Source organism: Sturnira hondurensis, unplaced genomic scaffold, assembly GCF_014824575.4.
Source record: "Sturnira hondurensis isolate 20B ecotype Veracruz unplaced genomic scaffold, ASM1482457v3 Scaffold0020119, whole genome shotgun sequence".
NCBI lineage: Eukaryota > Metazoa > Chordata > Mammalia > Chiroptera > Phyllostomidae > Sturnira > Sturnira hondurensis.
In genome coordinates this window covers 4618881-4637491 of record NW_028092750.1, presented here as the reverse complement: position 1 = coordinate 4637491, position 18611 = coordinate 4618881, and the positions used below count along the sequence as shown (strand labels likewise).

Here is an 18611-nt window from a genome sequence, read left to right as displayed (position 1 = left end):
GGGAGCAGCATAGCCATCCCAGGGGGCCGGGTTGGGCGGGGCTGTGTCCTGGGGGTCGGGCGGGAGTCAAAGAGTTCAGAAGCACTTCTCCTTCACCAAACCGTTCCTCAGCGGCTTCCTGTTGGCCAGAACCCAGCCTAGGAGTTAGCCTAGGGGTCCCACGCCCCCACGTATCCCATCCAGTCCACCTTGCGGTCCACATCCCTTTTTCCAGCCCAGCTCTTTGGCTTCTCCCCATAATTAAACCCTCCCCTCCCCCTTTCCTTCCCCCGCTGGCCCCGGGCAGCCACTGGAGAGCAAATGCCATGTTCCCACCTCTGCCTGACATAACCCCACCGCCTCAACCTAGATTAATCCTGCACTTTTTATCCTCCACCCCTCCCCAAAATGCAGAACTGGCCAGAGGCCCCTGCCACCGTCCAGGGCAGCCCTCCCTGCTCCAGTGGCCCTAGCTGGCTCACAGTCCCATCAGGACAGGTTTCCCTGCCCATCCTTCACCACCCACTGTCCATCTACACTGCTGCAGCTCTTACTTTCATTTCATGTTTTTAGAACAAGTTGCTTGATATTTTAAAACTCATCAATATACTAAGTGTCCAGCTTAAGATCCCACAGAAATGCCCCTAAATTCTAAATATGCGTGGTTTGCATATTTCAAACTTCTATAAAGATGTCTTCGATTTTCCAAACATGTGACACTTTCAGGACTCTCCTGTGCACACTGCTCCGCTCCACAAACTCCACTTTTCCTGCTAGTCTCCGAGCTTCTGCAAGGGCGGGGCCAGGGGGAGGGGAGGGAACCTGTGCCCTGTGGTGTCTGGGCCCACCTGACTGCCCCCCCCCTCCTCATCACCTGGGCCAAAGCTCAGAGTTCATCCTGTTAACTGGTCAGCTGGTCCCCAGATGCCATCTCAGTGCAGCCTAATGCCGTGGCCATTGGCCACTCCTGTTCCCACTTACAGGAACTCCTTATGCCTTTGTACACAGTCTACTGGTCTCTGTAGAAGTGAGCTCTACAATCTAGTTTACATAAGTTTTCTGAGCTAGTAATATGTTCTCATGATCCAGACATCGGAAAGTGTAAAAAAACCATACTCGACCCTAGTCACTCCTGGGGGGTCGTCTTACAGACACTAACAGACACCCTCTCACATTAGAATGGAGACTTGCCTGGGGAAGATGGTCTCGGTCACTTTCATTTGTCCTTCCCTTGGGTTGGCTGTCCCCCTGGGAGCACACTAATCCTGTCCTTGCTGCTCTTCCCTGTGGGTCACCCCTCCTTCTCTCGATGAACCAGCAGGAGCATCTTATCTGTGAGGTTACAGATAAGCCCCACAAGATCTCCGTGTGACGGTTGTCTTTTGGCTTTGCCTGTCGGTCCTTAGACAACGCAGAAGGAGGAGGTTCTTGGCTTTTGGACAGTTCTTCTACATAGTTCAGTTTGCTACAGAACACGGTGTCCCATTTATGGCTCTAGTTGGAGTTCACAGTTTCCACTTCTGTGACATCTTTGATCCATCAGAGTTTGCCCCAGGGCTGATACAAGGTAATCTCCAGATGGTCACCAAGTGTCCCCACCATGTTCCAATAGTCCTTCCTTCCCTCCTGGTGACCTTTTATTTGCTCAAGCGTGAATTGGCTCTGTTCCCACACAGTTTTAATTCCTGTACTTTTTTTTTATCCTCACCCAAGGATGTGCTTATTGATTTGAGAGAGAGAAGGGAAGGGGGGGAGGAAGAGGGAGAGAAACATTGATGTGAGAAACATCAATTGGCTACCTCTTACATACATTCCTGCACCCCAACCACACCCCCTGTGCCCCAACCGGGGACTGAACCCGCAACCCAGGCACCTGCCCTGACCAGGAATCAAACCTGCAACTTTTGGTCCACGGGACAATGCCCAACCAACTGAGCCACACCAGCCAAGGTTAATTCCTGTACTTTCATAGTAAGTTTAATGCTTTCAGGGATCAATTCCTCTGCCCCCGTGCCTTTTTATCAGTTTCCTGGTGATTCCAAATTGTTTTATACACGTTTCCAAGTACCCCTCCTTCATTAGTGTTTCTTCAGTGGAGGGGAGGTTGGCCTCCCTAGGTATCAGAGTTAGACTTCTCAGTGCACCACTGTGGGAAAGAGTCAGGGGAGGGAGGAAGGTGTTGAGGGGAGGGCAGAGATGAGGGCAGCCAGTAACTTGGATGGATTCTGGATGTTTCCTGGAGAATGAGGAGGCGAAGGGGAGCAGGGGGCTTCCCAGGGTTTCCGAAGATTCCAAGGTTTTCTGGCTGAGTTGCCATCCACTGCGATGGACAAATGTTCAAGAGATGTGGTGTTGGGTGGGGATGGGCATTGATCTGAGATATTTATTTTTAGAGAGAGGGGAAACAAGGGAGAGAGGGAGGGAAACATCAATGTGTGGTTGCCTGTTGCACACTCCCTACTGTGGACCTGACCTACAATCCAGGCACGTGCCCTGACTGGGAATCGAACCAGCTACCCTTTGGTTCATAGTCCGGGCTCGATCCACTGAGCCACACCAGCCAGGGCAGATTTGGGACATTGTAGAAGAATGACATTACGCCTAGAGTGTCAGGCAGATGCTGGAGACAGAATGGCACTCAGAGGAGCCCTGGGAGCTGGGAGGGAAACTTGGAAGCTGGGGTGGATTAAGTGAAGGGGCCCTAGAAGTCAGGGACTGAGCAGGAAGCATCAGGAGGTGGGGCGAAGGACATCAAGAAGTGGGGAGCAGACTGGCAGAGGTTAAGGGGGTACTGGGCTGGGTGCAAGGTTTCTTTTGGGGGGTGATGAAAATGTTCTAGAACTATGGTAATGGCTGCACAACTGTGGACTAAAAACATTTCATTATACACAGCAAATGGACAAATCACATAGTATGTGAATTCTGTCTCAAGAAAACTTTTTATTATAAAAAGAAAGAAAGAGAGGGAAATGACCCTGTTTTAGCACTAGGAAGGCCTTGGAGAAACCGAACAGGAGTGAGTGGTCTGGGGGAGGGGTGGGAGGAGGACCCCGGAGGGGGGCGGGTTCGAGAATGGAGGGGTGCTGCTGAAAGGGAGGGAGAGAAGTGGGCCAGGCTGGCACAGAAGGCTGCAGAAAGGGGGTGTCTCTCCTTGATCAGAATGTCCTGAGCAGCCAAGAGGATGGATGCCCCTGGCCCTGGATGGTGACCTTGGAGGAAGATGGACTGTCCACTGAAGCAGCCAGCCAGAGTGAGGCTGGATGTCCCACTTCTGGTTTGGGGGGGGGGACACGAGGCCAGGTTGGCGGCCAAGGGGATGATGGTGATGGCAGCTAACAGCTGAGAAGGAAGAATTAAGGAAAAGGAGGCAGGCTGGCACTGTGCAGGCATCGGCAAGGGCCCTCCAGCCCACAACGGCGCTTCATTATGGGCTAGACGCAGCAGGGGCAGTGTTGGCACACAGTGTGCAAAGCAGCGCCGTATCACGGGTGGGTCAGCAGAGCCAGAACAGGGTGTGGGCCCCTTGGGGGTGGCGGTCCCAGAAGCCTCAGGGGATAGGAAGCTTCAGACCAAGGTGCCAGGTCATGACCAGGGCACGGGGGACAGCCCAGGGGGCTGGACTGGTCCAGGAGGATGGTCAACCAGATGACCAGTGGCCCAGTTGTTGGGGGGATCAAAAGAGAAACCAGAGGGAGGAAGCAGGAGCCCAGACAGGGCTGGGAAAGGACTGGTGCAACTTAGTTGTCTGGCTCATCTCTCCTGAATTACCTCCAAGTTGTTCTCACCTGGCATTTTCTTACTGTTTTCAAACCTAACTGGATTCTCATCTCTATGGTCTGTGAGATCCTGATTTTGAGTTACGCCTGTGGCTTGCTTTCAGAACCTGAAAAAGGTTCTGTGTTTTTTAAAAAGAGTGTCTGTTTGCCCTGCTTCTGAATTGCTGGGTGAGCAGCATAAAGCATGAACTGTGCCTCTCATGGTCCCATCACCCCAACGTTCAGGGCTGTGCTGTTCAGGGCTGTGTGGAACATTCCAGATCAAGAATTACACCTGAGACCCGGCCAGGTAGCCCCGTTGGTTGGAGTGTCGTCCCAATATGCCAAGGTGGTGGGTTCTGTCCCCGGGCAGGGTGTACACAAGAATCAACCAATCAATGCGTAAATGGGTGGAGCGACAGGTCAATGCTTCTCTCTCAAATCAATAAATAAAAATTTAAGGCAAAAAAAAAGTACTCCTGAATTTCTCTTCCTGTCCCTTTCCACTTGCAACTTTTTTTAAAAGATTTAATTTATTTATCTTTAGAGGGGAAGGGAAGGAGAGAGGGAGAGAGAGATCAATGTATGGTTGCCTCTCGTGTGTCCCCTGCTGGGAACTGGCCTGCAACATAGGCATGTGTCCTGACTGGGAATCGAACCATGATACTCTGGTTTGCAGGCCTGAGCTCAATCCACTGAGCTACACCAGGCAGGGCTTTCCACTTGCAACTTTTATGTACCCTGGAGTTGAAGTCTTTTAACTTTTAACAGATAGAGGTAGATTTCAGGGGGGGAAAAAAGAGCCAATCTCGCAACTGTCATGATTATTCATGTATGTTTCTTTGAATGCCTAATATTTTAGATATTAGATATTTTAGATATTAGGCATTCAAAGAAACATACATGAATAATCATGTTTGAGATTCTGCCCTCTTATTTTGCATTACTTACGCTGCCTCTTCTAACCTTCCTTTGCATTTATTTTGCACCTGTTTTTTATTACCCCAACAGTGTTAAAACATAACTACCTAATACAGCCTAAAGGTAATCCCACCCTCTTGCAAAAAAACCCAATCCTGTTTTGATATTTTTATTTATTTATTTATCTTTAGAGGGGAAGGGAAGGAGAGAGGGAGAGAAATATCAATGTATGGTTGCCTCTCATGAGTCCCCTGCTGGGAACTGGCCTGCAACTCAGGCATGTGCCCTGACTGGGAATCAAACCGCGATCGTCTGGTTCGCAGGCCTGAGCTCAATCCACTGAGCTACACCAGCCAAGGCCTGTTTTGATATTTAATATTTCATTTTATTTGATATTTAATATTTTAGTTCTGATTATTTTATCTCTCTCAAATTAGGCATTTAAAATGTTTATTCAGCCCTGACCGGTGTGGCTCAGTCAGTTGGATGTCCTGCAATGCAAAAGGTCGCTGGTTTGATCCATTCCCAGTCGGGGCACAGGCCTGGGTGCAGGTTTGGTCCCTGGTCAGAGCATGTCCAGGACACAACCAATCGGTGTTTCTCACATCGACGCTTTCCCCCTCCCTTCCCCCCTTTCTATAAATACTCTTTATTAAAAACTGTTTATTCAGACATATATCAGTTTCTCTGCTAATCTACTTCTTGAGAGAGCTTTCTTGTTTTCTGAACTATAACCTTCTTAGTGTTTATTTCTATCTCTTGAGAATTGTTTTTAAAACTGTGTACGAAATCCCCAGTTACTGGGCGCTTCACGTTAGCACTCTCGGCGATGCTTTCCTCCACCATCGCCCAGCGTCTGGGCTGCTGTTCGGCTGTCATGGCCTCGTGGGTCGTTTCTTCTTTTCTGCGGCTGTGTCACGTTTGGGGCACGGATGCCTTTTCATTCATCTTGCTTATTACTGCTGTCTTGCCACTTTCTGGAAAACTCTCAGCAATACGTCTTCTCATATTATCTCTCCTCACCTGTCTCCTATTAGAATTCAGCTAGACCAGGTCATTCCTAAAGTTCTAGCTGCTATTGTTTCCATCTGTTTTTGCTGCATTCTGGGTCATTTCTTCACAGCTTTTAATTTACTGATTTTTTTCTTTGGCAGTATCTAATCTGAGCCTTCAGTTTTGGTAGGCTGAATGGCGGTCTCTGAAAAGAGAAGGCCACATCTCTGGAACTTGTGAACGTGACATTATTTGGAAAAAGTCTTGGCAGATATGATCAAATGAAAGCATTTAACACAAAAAAAAGGCCTGAGAGAAGAGAAGGCCATGTGAAGAAAGAGGCAGAGATCAGAGTGATGCAGCCACAGCCAAGGACGCCTGGAGGCCCAGAAACTGGAAGAGGCGGGGAGCGTCCTCCGCTAGAGCCCCCCGCTGACACCTTGATTCCGACTTCCGGCCTCCAGAGCTGCCAGAGAACACATCCTGCTGCTGGACGTCGCCTGGTCTGCGTGTCCTGGTTACAACAGCCTCAGGAAAGCGGCAGAACATCCCATGCTTTTTCTGATGGTCAATCATGCCTTTTAATGTTTAGATAAACTTTATTTTGGAATAATTTCAGCTCTGCAGAACCGCTGCAAAGATAGTACAGAGAGCTCCAGTGCAGCTCTCACCAGCTCCCTGGATGCTAACACCTTACAACTCCACGGTACATTCGTCACCACGAAGCAACCGAGGCGGGGACGCTGCTACACACGAAACGGCAGACTGGATGTGGATTTCACCAGCTTTTCCACGGCAGTCCTTCCTCTGGCCCAGGGCCCCCGCCCAGCCACCCACCCCCCACCGCCACACACACCTGCATTCAGTCCTCGCTGTCTTCTTGTTTTCTGTGACCCGGTGACTTTGAGGCATCCTGACCGCCCACCACGGCTTACACTAACACTAGCCGTCCATGGGGAATCGAGCTCTGCTGGTGGTGGCCCCGGGGTCGGTCCTGGCAGCGTGCTGCACGCTCTGCCACCCTAGTGGGATGCTGGCAGAGTGCCAGGCCCTCAGCCCACATTCTGGCCACTCTCTGGGAGACAGAGCAGGGGCAGCACCGGCGGGGCTCGGGGTGTGGCCTTGGGCTTTGCCTGTCCCAGGACTGTCCGCCAGAAGCTTACCGTTCCACAGCAGGAAAAGCTTCCAGATTTTTAGATTTTTAGATTTGGGGCTAGCAGCTGCCTCTCCTCCCCTGCCCATGGAGTTGTCTTAGCCACCACTGTTGCTGGACGCTCTGAGGGTCGGGCAGACTCCTTGCTAAACTGATTTCTCAGTGGAATTCCTGACTCATGACCCCCTGAACATCGATGATCAAACATCCCCCCCAGCAGACGCCTACCCGTCCCCCACTGGCACAGAGCCCTGCCTGACTCCCATTTTGGTAAATGCCAGCTTGAGTCAGAAGTCTTGGGTCATCTTTGATTCTTTTATTTCAGTTTGACCTACATCCAAAGCAAGTTCGGTCAGTTCTACAACAGCGCTGGGATCTGGCCCCTGGGTTCCCTCACTTGCTTCTTGTGTCTGTGCTTTCTGTCCGCTGTCTGAGCCCTCCCTGCCCTGGGTGCTGGCCTTTTGGCCCAGGCATACCCTGCCTGTAGCCCCTAGTTGGTGGGTGAAAAGTGCTTCTCCGTCTGAGCAGGCCTCGAGAGCCCTCCCTTGATCCCACTCTGCCCTTGTTTTCTGCTTCCCCTCTTCTGTCTTTCCCAGGGATTTTAAGGTCTCTGCCCTCTCACCCTCCTCACCAGCCATCCTGACCCCCTCACTGAGCCTGGGCCCAGTGCTTCCCCACAACCACTGTTCCTCGGCTGGCCACTGCTGTCTCCCTGAGGCCAAACTGGGGGTCTGCCTGGTCAGCCCCTGATTCCCCGCTTGCTCAAACACCCCCAAGGCTGCCTCTGGGGCACTGCACACTCTGGACCCTGCTTATCACCCCTGCCTGCCTCTGTTTGCTCCTGTGCAGGCAGGGGTTCCAGACACTACTGGGCTCACATCCCGGGGCTGACAAGTCCCAGGTGCCCTGCTCCCAGGATGCCTGATGAGGCCCCTTTTTCTCTCCTTCCCTAGGACCCCCACCTGGGCCAGACTGGGTCTGAGCCCCCAGCTCCCATCCCATCCCCTGTTTGGGGGGCTAGGGAGCACTAGCATGGACAGAGCACGGGCTCTGTGGGCGGCCCGTGGCACCCCGTGGCGCCCCTCCTCCCCACTGCCACTGCCTGCCCAGCAGCCCCTCCTCACCACCCCAGGGCCCTCACTTGCCTGCTCCGGCTACACCAAGCACGCCAGCCACTCGGCTCGGCCCTCGCTGATCACTGACAGCACCCTGCCTCTTGCCCCTCACCACTCTGCCCAACACCGACCTCCCTATCGCATCCTCAGTATCTGTCCTTATAGCACCTAACTCCATCGCTACGTCATCCACGCCTTTACTGCAGTCTTTGTTTTGGACGTAGGCTCCGGCGGCAGCGTCCACTATGGCTTCATCCGCTGCTGTGTCTCCAGGGCCCGCCCACAGTGTGCGCTCAGACTGTCAGATGTGGCTAAAGGAACGAACCCGGGGCGGCAGCCCCTCCACACTCACTCAGCTTTGCTGGGCTTGGGGCTCAGGGCCTCTGCTGCATCGTATTCCCGTACATCCTTCAGCTCCCGTACCTGGCCTGTTAACACCTTGGCAGCAAAAGCCACGATGTACTGTGGGAGGGGAAGGCACAGGTGAGAAAAGAGCCTTTCTACGCCATACTGCCCTCCTGATGGCCATGCACTCCTGCCGCAGGCCCTTTGCATGTGCTCTTCCTGTTGCCCAACATGCCCCTCCTGGGGTATGCCTGAGAAGGGCCTGCACCTGGACCACTTCCCTGGGAAAGGGGACCAGGATGGACTCCCAGCTGAGGAAGCAGGTGGGCAAGGAGCTGTGGGAGGCCGACTCACCAGGAACCAGTAAAGGTTCATGAGGGTGAGAAGCAGCAGGAGTGCGTTGAAGAAGAAATAGAAGGGAATGTCAGGCACGGAGCGCAGGCTGCAGTGGCACGTAGCATACAGGACCTTGAGTGGGAACCAGTAGAGGCGGAACCAGAACCTGTGGTGGGGAGGAACAGGTCATGGAGTCTGCGGGGCCAGAGAGGCAGGGTGGCCCACCCAGTCCCTGTCTAGTGCCATCTGGCCTCTTCTATCTGTCCCTGCTCATCCCCACACGTCCTTGTCTGGTTGCCCCATCCTTACGTGCCCCTGCTCTGTCTTTACTGCCCAACCAAGCTCCTTCCCCACTTCATTCATCTCCTCCCCTTCCCTGCCAGGCCCCTCTCACTTCACCAGGCCCCACCCCTTCCCTGACTGGCCCTGCCTCCTTCGTCAAGCTCCGCCCCTTGCTTGGCTGGCACCTCTTCCCACAGACCTACCTTCTTTCCTGCATAGCTCCACCATCTTCTACCAGGCCCATCTCTGTCCCTGACCGCCCTGCCCCTTCCCACCAGGCCCACCTCCTTCCCTGTCTGACCCTGCCCTTCCAACAAACCCTACCTCCCTCACTGCCTTGCCGCCCCCCTTCCCCATCTGGCTCCGCCCATTCTCATAAGCTTACCTCCATCGCGCCTGGCATGCCCCTTCCCACAAACCCCGCCCCTCCCGCCTTTACCCAGCCTGCTCACCAGCTGAGGCTGAAGCTGAGGCAGCCCAGGTCGGCAGCCATGGCGTGCAGAGGATGGTGAGTGCCTCCGCGGGACTTGAAATAAACATTGAGCTTGGTAAACTCCAGCTGCACGTCGCTGATGTCATGCAGGAAGAGCACCAGAACACCCACGTTGTGGTACCTGAGGAGGGAAGCAGGTTAGGAGAGGCGAGAAGGCCAGTCACAGAAGGTCCAAAACCCCGCACTGAGGCCCAGGAGACAGGCTCCTTGAGCATACCTTCCCTGCCTTTCAGACCCACCCTCCCTGGCCCACCTGCCCTGCCCCTCTCCCCACAGGGCCAGCTCAGCGGCAGCACCCAGACTGTACTCACCTGGTGGCAGCACCACCCCTGGGCCCTCACCGTCCCCACCTCACCATCCTCACATGGCCCAGAAGCTTTCCTGATTAGAGTTTCTTCTCTAATCTTTCCTCATCTCCATGATTTCTGACTCACAGGCCAGGACCGCTCTGTGTCCCCATTCCCTGTAAACTTGCTGACATTCCCAGGTCTATACGATTAGCCTGAACTTTGCTGTGGGCTGCAGGTGCCCAGGAAACACAGCATTGCTACTAGGATCTGAGGAGGTCTGAAAGCCCACCGCCCCCCATCCCTCCCCAGTGCTCCCTGTACCGCTGCTTCAGCCAAGGGTCCTGAATTCAGCCTGGAGGGCGCCACGGGTCTCTCCCACCCTGTGTCCATCCCCATTGAGCCTTCCTGCTGTAAGTCCTTTGCACGTGCCGTCTCCAGGACCTGACACTTACCTCCCCGTCTTCACAAGGCCTTCCTCCACCTCCTTCCGTCCTTGCTCCTGTCCCCCCAGACCCCACCTAACCCTCACCACCCCTGCAGCCCGTATCCTCCCACTTGATTTTTCTCCATAGCTAATACCTTCAAACAAATTGTTACTTCTTTTCCTTTCTTTTTCCTTTTTTTGAGGAGGGGGGTTGTTATCATCTGAGTTTACCCTCTACAGTAGTGCTAATACAATTTTCCAGAACAAAAGGAATGTTCCAAACCTGCATTATCCAATAAGGGAGTTGCCAGCCAGATGTGGCCACTGCGCAGCTGAAATGAGGGTTGTGTGGCTATGGAACAGAATGTGATTTTATTTAAGCTTAATTAAATTTGAAATAGCCATGGGTGGCCAGCAGCACTGTACTGGACAGTGAGGCTAGTCTGACAGGAACGGAGCAGGAGTGTGTGCTTCCTGTTAGATTTCCTATCAGCCATGTTTAAAAAAATAGAGGGAAGTTAAAATAATATATTCTAATTAACTCAGTATATCCAAAGTACTGTCATTTCAACATGTAACGGATACAACAAAGGCACTGGCAAGATATATTCACTCCTTTTGCCTTTGAAGTTGGGGTGGATTTTAAAACAACCAGCAGGTTGTAGTCGGGACAGGCTCAGTGGCCATGTGTGGGCTCTAGGACGCCAGCGTTTGTCTGTCGTGTGCACGGCTGTGCTCCTAGCAGCACCTGCCGTGTGGCAGGTGTTCAGGAAACACTGGCTACGTGACCTGGCCAAGGGTGCCATCTGGGCGGAGTTGGAGGGGGTGGATGAGGGTGGATGGGGTGGGGGCTCCCTGCACCTTTTCACCCCATCCCTCTGGAATCTCTCTGGGACCCTCCCCCACGGACACCCTGATGCCCCTCCCCAGAGACATTAGCCCCTTCCCTGGGCCAGCCTCCCACCCTTGCTCACGCGGTGCCCTCTGTACTTTGGCACTCACCGGAAGGCATAGGAAGAGACGATGAGGACCAAAGTGACCACGTGGTGGACGATCATGACCACGGAGTCCTTCCGCCAGGCATCCATGTACAGCGTGGCATAGATGGAGTGGCCGTAGAAGCTTCCCTGCAGTAGGTAGGCAGCTGCAATGTCCCGTGGCACCGCCATGCCTGGTGTCCAGTCTGGGGAGAGCCAGGCCGTGTTGTCAGGGACCTGCAGGGCCTCTGGAACCCCCAGGTGACCATGCATGCTCTCAAGCCAGGCGTGAGTCCTCCCCATGCCAGGGCAGGCCACGTGTCTCTGCAGGTTTCATGGCCACTGTTTTCTACCTGTTTTGTTTTTTTTTTAATGGGCAGGCATTATTTCCTAAAACTGCTTTATATTATAGAAAAGGGTGTCCTTACTCCTGCCCTGGCTGCCCTTCCCATCTTCTCTAGTTTTCAGGCATTGTCCAGCAGTGGTACACCCTTGTTCCAGGCCCCGCCCCTGCCCCCAGCAAATTTCCAAGTGGATCAAGGCTGCGGGCCCACCCTGCTGCCGGCAGAGCAGCCGAAGCGGCGGTAACAGACCCTGCCAAGGCTGAGGAGTGCAGGCTCCCTGCACGGCCCCATCCACTCCTGGCACTTGTGCCCACCTTTGTGCAGGTCTAGTCTAACCCTCTTGGCAACACTGACCCTCTCCCAGGACCTCTCCACCCATCACCGTGGCCAAGTGCTCTGTCCATTGACCTGGAACTCTCTGCTCATTGGCCACCCCTTCTCTGCTCCACCCCTGCCTCAGGGACCTGGAGCCAGACCCTCATGACCTCTGGGGCTGTTCCCCAGACTCCACTCATGCCCCTGCCTCATGACAGCCCTTCACCTGTGCTGCGGTCCCTCCTGAAACCAAAATACACTCAGATCCCTATCCGGGGGCCCCTCCTCAGCCCACATCTTGGCTCACTTTCTCAGCACCCCCACCCCCACCCCAGTCCAGGCACCCAGCGCTGCCCCAGCTCCTCTGGCCTCCGAGCATGCTCCCGACTGTCCACCCTCCCCATGGTGGGCTCCAAGGCTGTGAAGACACAGACCCCATGATCCAGCAATGCCATTCCTGGGCGTGCACTCAGGGAACTGAAAACAGGGACTCAAATAGGTACTTGTCCGTGCACGTCCACAGGGGCACTGGCCACAGCAGCCAAGAAGTGGATACAACTCCCCATAGGAGGATGGACAAACACAACGTGGCCCACCCACACAGTGGAGTATCGCTCAGCCCCAAACAGGAAAGGCACCGACACACACCACAGTGTGGACAAGCCTAGAAAATACAATGTTCAGTGAAAGAAACCAGGAACGAATGGTCACGTCAGCTTCAACCTCCTTAAGTGTTTTTAAGCTCAGTCGCATTGGGTACATGCACACTGTTGTGTACCCGTCCCCGCCATCTATCTCCAGGGCTCTTTCCACATTGCAGAACTGAAACTCTATCCTTGTTGAGCTCTGCCCCCCCCCCGGCCCCCCCCCCCCAGGACCCTCTCTCTGTGACCCTGTGTTCCGCCTCTCTCAGTCCGACTCCTCTAGGGACCTCCTGCAAGTGGAGGGACCTCCTGTAAGTGGACTCCCAGTACTTGTCTTCACCTGTCTGGCTAAAATAGTAAATTGTATGTTATGAACATTTTATCTAATAAAAAATGCACAACTCCCCGCGGATTCACTCTAATCTTCTCTGACTTTCACACGTCCAGAGGCTTCTCAAAGCAGGCTGGCAAAACCACAGTGCCAGCTGCCTGCCCCCGGCCTCAAGCTCCGTCCTCGGCTGGGCGAGAACGCTGCAGTCGGTGGAGGCTTCCCACAGATGCACGCAAGTGTCAGGTGCCTCTCTGTCTCTTTAAAAGGAAGGTGTGCAGAGTGTCTTGATGTGCAGGGCCCACTGTGGAAATGGGACACCAAATTTTCCATCTACTACACAAGACTTACAGTGGGTGAGCATATGCCCTCCAGTCTCTCAGGCCCCAGATCTGAGGCAGCGGGGAGAGGCGGGCGTACAATTCAGACTTCACTCACTGAGGGGCCCCAGACCCTGGTGTGGTCCTCACCCTCCTCTCACATCCACCTCTGGTTTGGCGGCAACAGTTCTGCCTTTAAATCATTTCTCAAATCAACCACTTCTCTGTTCAGCCCAAGGCTGGAGGCCCCTTGAGTCCAGTTCCTGACCCAGGCCCCTCCTCTGCTCCCAGACCCTGGTAAATACCGGCACTGCACACCTGCCCCCTCCTCACCCTGTGCCCTGGCCAGGCGAGCTTCTCCCTGTTCCTCATCCACCAGGAATGTTTCCTGTCTGCTTTAGGCTCCTCCAGGTCCCATTCAAAGGTCACCTTACTGGGGCCATTCCCAAGTGGTATAGAAAATGCCCCACCCCCCTCTCACAGATACCCCATACTCCTCCCTTTTCCCCCAGTTTTCTCAGCAGCGCTTATCCCTGTCAACAGATTTTGCACTTCACTGGCCATTGGGGGTTTTCTCTGAACTGCTCACAGCCTGGTACACAGTTGGTACTCGAAATACGAGCAGCTAACTGCCCCAGCGGGTGGCTCAGTTGGTTGGAGCACTGTCCCTTATACCAGAAAGGTGGGTGTGATCCCCGACCGGGGCATGTACAGGAGGCAACTGTTTGATGTTTCTCTTTCTCGCTCTCTCTCAAATCAATGAAAAACATATCCTTAGTTAAGAATTAAATAAAGAATAGCCCTGGCTGGTGTGGCTCAGTGGATTGAGTGCGGGCCTGCAAACCACGTGATCATGGTTCGATTCCCAGTCAGGGCACATCCCTGGGTTGCAGGCCAGTTCCCAGCAGGGGACTCACAAGAGGCAACCACACACTGATACTTCTCTCCTCCCTTTCCCCTCTAAAAATGAATAAATAAAAATCTTTTAAAAAATAAAGAAAAAAAAGAAACAGCCACCGTATTTTGCCTCGTCGAATGTGCACCTTTTTGCCGAAATTTTTGAGGGAAAAATAAGGATGTGCCTTAAACATGAGTAATATTCATTCTGTTTCTGTATAAATGTTTTTGTTTTGTTTTTTAAATTTTTTATTTATTTTTAGAATGAGGGGAAGCAAGGGAGAAAGAGAGGGAGAAAAACATCAATGTGTGGTTGCCTCTCGAACTTCCCCTCCTGGGGCTCTGGCCCACAACCCAGGCATCTGCCGGGACTGGGAACTGAACTGGTGACCCTTTGGTTCACAGGCTGGTGCTCAATCCACTGAGCCACACCAGCCAGGGTTAAATAAATGTTTTCAATTCTTACATTTATGCTTATGAGTTAAAAGTGTAACTCTAAAAAAGCAATAACAATATCTGTATGCAAAATAATACCCTAGAATACAATAATCGGTTTTGTTTCTAAATATAAATAACAAAAATTGAATTAAAAAATTAAAATAGAGGATTTTTTCCCCTGAAAGTTCAGGCCAAAAACATGGGTGTACATTGGACACAAGAGCACACTGTACATGGCAAAACACAGTAACTTGCAAACATGGTAACACAGCGTAATGTATAAGCCAGAGGTGACTCCATGCCTAAAAATTTTTAAGAGTTCAATTATGGTTCATTTGCATAAAGGAAAATTGAATGACAGCTAAAACCTCTCCTCTAGAAATTCACCACATGGGAAATGCACACAGGAAAATGGCCATGTGAGTAGCACAGTCCGATGGAGACAAGTCAGGGCCCAGTAACCCCAGCGCTGTTACCAGGACCCTGCAATGCAGGGGCTCCATTCTCAGCCTTCTAACGGAGCCACCAGGAGCCCTCTCAGGCTCTTCCTGTCACATAGCAGAAAGTATGTCCATGATACACAGCCTGGGTGCTCAGCACAGGAACAGCGGACCCTGACCCCCCACCACAGGTGACCTGCCTGTTGGTGATAGAGGACCCTGCAGCCAATCTCCTGCCCATCCCACCCAGAGCTCAGGCCTTGACCGCCTCCACATCTACCCCAATCCATGGACACAGTCACTTCTCTCCATCTTTTATCTCTTTGCCAAGCTTGTCCAAACCACACTGGTCCCTCCCCTTCTCTCCAGGGCCCTGCTACCATCCTCACCCAAGACCTTGCTGTCTTCACAGGGCAGCCAAAGGGAGCTTTTTATAATCCTCAAACTTCTGCCACTTTCCTCTGATTCTCACACACCAAGACTGTGCACACCCCAGGGTCTTTGCATGTGCTGTTCCTGACACTTGGAGTGCCTACCTGGGCGCACTCAAGGGGTCACCTCCTCTAGGATGCCTTCCTGAAACCTAACAGGGCCAGATGCCCCCTCTCCTGTCCCAAAGGCCCCTCGATCACCCAGTATGGGACGGCTGATGAGTGCTGGCTCACTCATGTACCCTTCTCAGCGTTTAGAGCAGAACCACCCCTCCCACCATAGGAACCCTACCATAGAAGACAGAAGGTGGGTCGTGAAAGAAGGGGTAGTCGGTGCCAAAGAGCAGGTAGGCACTGTAGCTCCAGGCGCCCAGATAGAAGAGGAACTTCCAGGCGCTCTCAGGCATCTTGGCAGCATCTCTAGGCTGGAGGCGGCACCGCTTGGCCAGGGGCTGCGGGGGAGAAGGTGGGTGGCCATCAGAGCGGGGAGCCGCTCCTCCAGGGTGAGGAGACTAAGGCCCAGGGATTCCCCAACCTGGGTAATGCTGGGGAGGGGCAGCCTGGTACCCACAGTCGCCTGAGTAACCAGAGCCCACGAGCGCCTGCCAAGGGCTAAACTTAGCACCCAGCTGTCTGGCCGAGGTGTGCAGAGGGGAGTGGGAAGGGGACTGAAGGAAGTGTGAGGGCCAGGTGGGAGACATGTGGGCATAAAGCAAAGGCAGTCAGTGGGGTCAACACAGGGCAATCAAGGGGCTTGGGGGTCACAGGGAGCTGGGGGGTATGACAATGAGGAAGGGATTAAAAGACATGGAGGGGACTGGGGGTGAGCCAGTAAAGAGAACATGGAGGGGAATATGAGGGCATCTGGAGGAAGTGAAACCCCAAGTGTGAGAAATTTGAGGGAAAGGGTGCCTCAGAGGAGGAATCTGGGGAGACCAGAGAGGAACAGACACCTGGGGAAGATGGAGTATTTGGGGGAGGACATGGGACATTACCTCTTTTGTAAAAAAAGATAATGAAGCAGCGAATGGTTGACACAGTGAGATGCGGTGACCTTAGGGGACAACAGGGAAGACATGAGGGATGTGGGAGCATGCACTGGTGAGCTGCAAAGAAATTTAACTCTGGGGTCCCCGGTGGGGCGGGGCTACAGAGTTGCTGGGCTAGGCCTCGCCCCCTTCCCAGAGGCTGAGGGGGCTGGAGCACCTCCAGTTGCCATGGAGACAGCCAGAGCCAGCTCCGGTAACCCCTGGCAACCGGTCTCCTGCCAAGATGAGTGTTGGAGAACCGCGTAGCCCCTCCACCTATTCTTGGGAAGGGCGAGCCTCGAATTGGGGCAAGAGACTGGTGAGGGAGGGATTAGGGCAGGAGCGCGACCCCCTGGGATTCCAAATTGGGTGGGGGTGGGGGGCGTAACCTTGCTTTTCCCGCCCAGCTCCCTCAGGAACGTGGGGAGGGAGCCCACTCTGCCCTGGTAGTCCCAGAGCCACCACATCCCCCACCTGAGCACTGGCCCTCATCCTACTGGACCTCCAACTTCACAGGTGGAAATTGGGAAAGAGGGAGCAATAAAGCCCAAATTTGGACCAGGACTAAGCATGGAGAGGACCTTGTCACACTTCCCTTCCTCTCCCTGAGCAGGGTGATAGGCGAGGTCTCTTCCCTACTCGTGATGTGGGGATGGGGGTGGGGACAATGGCAACCAGACAACACCCTATGCCGACTTAACAAGAGCCAGCCTCTTCCCGGCCAGCAGAGAAAGGCCCCTTTGTTGGCGCTGGGCACGCTGTCCCTGTACCCCTGCCACCTCCAGCCAGACTGGGGCAGGGTGACTCCAGCTGGTCCACGGTGGAGTTGCAGCTGAGCTAGGGGACCAAATACCTTCCCAGCAGCTCCCACAAGAGACCCCGCCACGAGGATGGGAGGGAGGCCAGACACCAATGTCACCCCCATGGTCACTTTCCAGCCTCCAGCTGGGGCGGTGGCCTCCTCCGGCTCATTGGAAACTGGACATTTCCATCGGGGCCCCTTGGAGGCAGCACAGCTCAGCTTTTAAGACCCAGGCCCCGCTTAGAGATTCCTCTGGAATCTCCCAGAGGCTGTGAACACCAGTGTGGCGGGTGAGCCCAGGCCTTTGCTTCCCTAGAGGCAGGGACGGATTCCACACAGGCGTGAGGCAGCGACCAGGCAGCTCCAGCCCCTTCCCTGCGGCAGCAGACCAGGGAGCCCTGCCCACCGTGCAGACCCTGGACTCCGCTCCACCTCGGGTTCCAAGGGCCACCCTCCTCCCCATGCCCATGCTATGAGCCCTCCCCCGCTGTCCTGCTCTGTACGGAATGGGTCGTACTCTGCTTTCCCTCACATCACGAACACCCACCCGTGTCGGGGTCCCCACGTCGCAGACTTCCCCCAGCACGGCCACACCACGACATCCATTCCCACCCGCACCCCACACTGACAGAAAGGGGCACGCGGCCGTGGCAGCCCAGGACCCTGCGTCCGAGCTCCTACAGCGCGAGGCTCTCCCACGTTCAGTGACCCAGCCCTCAAAGACAGGAAGGGGCGCAGTTCAGTCTTCCAGCTGGGGCTCCCACGACTGACCCCTAGCCGCACTGACCCGAAAGAGGCGCGTGGTGGCCGCCGAACGCAGCACAGTCCAGCCGAGAGCGCAGAGGGCAAGCAGCAGCAGCTCAGGAGGCGCCAGGTGCGCGTGCTCCGCCAGGCCGCGGCGCGCCAGCCCCCAGCCGCAGTCCACGCAGCCCCTCGCGGCCGCCACCGCGCTGCCCCAGCCGCGCTGTACTAGCTGCGCGTAGCTCGGCATGGGCTCGGGCCCCGTGGGGCCCGTAGTGGTCCCGGCCGCCGCCATGCAGCCCGCTCACAGTCCGTTTGCGCCGCCTGCGTTTGACCGCGCCGGAGCTGCGCGTTCCGCGTCACGCGCCGCAGCTGGGCCTGGGGCGCGCGGGCCAGAGCCCTGGGGGCGGAGGGGCGGGGCGGACGCAAGCTCCGCCTTGGCGGGGTACGCCCGGTCCAGGCGTGGCGTCCTCGTTCCGGGGGTGGGCAGGTGCTGGGACCTCCAGCGGGAGCGGCGTGGACCACTGGCATTTAAGTCCTGGCATTGTCCTGCCGCATCCTGGAGGAGGGCCCGCGCTCGGCCCCATTTTCCAGTGGGGGGAAACCCAGGCGAGGAGCTCCTGGGACTGTGCTCCCGCAACACTGTGTCCGCAACAAGGGGCACAGTGGTCACCAGCAGGCAAGTGTCCTCGACTGGGCACTGTCTCCTCACCAGCCCTCCAGTCTGTCCGTCCCATCCCCGGACCTTACTATTCCTGGAGTGCGGGCACACACCCGATAAATCCGGTGGCCTCACTACATTAAGTTTAGCGTAAATAAA

At 54.7% G+C, this 18611-nt stretch overlaps 1 protein-coding gene across 1 annotated transcript; it reads right to left on the bottom strand.

Annotated features, from left to right (window-relative positions):
• Window positions 1–46: 46 nt before the first annotated feature.
• Window positions 47–18195, bottom strand: CERS1 (ceramide synthase 1). The gene is made up of 7 exons (XM_037028893.1): window positions 17838–18195; window positions 15513–15672; window positions 11089–11269; window positions 9332–9493; window positions 8616–8763; window positions 8269–8378; window positions 47–118 (listed from the first exon to the last, which is right to left on the bottom strand). Exons 1-7 carry the CDS (start codon window positions 18084–18086, stop codon window positions 76–78), a joined length of 1053 nt encoding a protein of 350 aa, XP_036884788.1. The 5' UTR covers window positions 18087–18195; the 3' UTR covers window positions 47–75.
• Window positions 18196–18611: the final 416 nt, after the last annotated feature.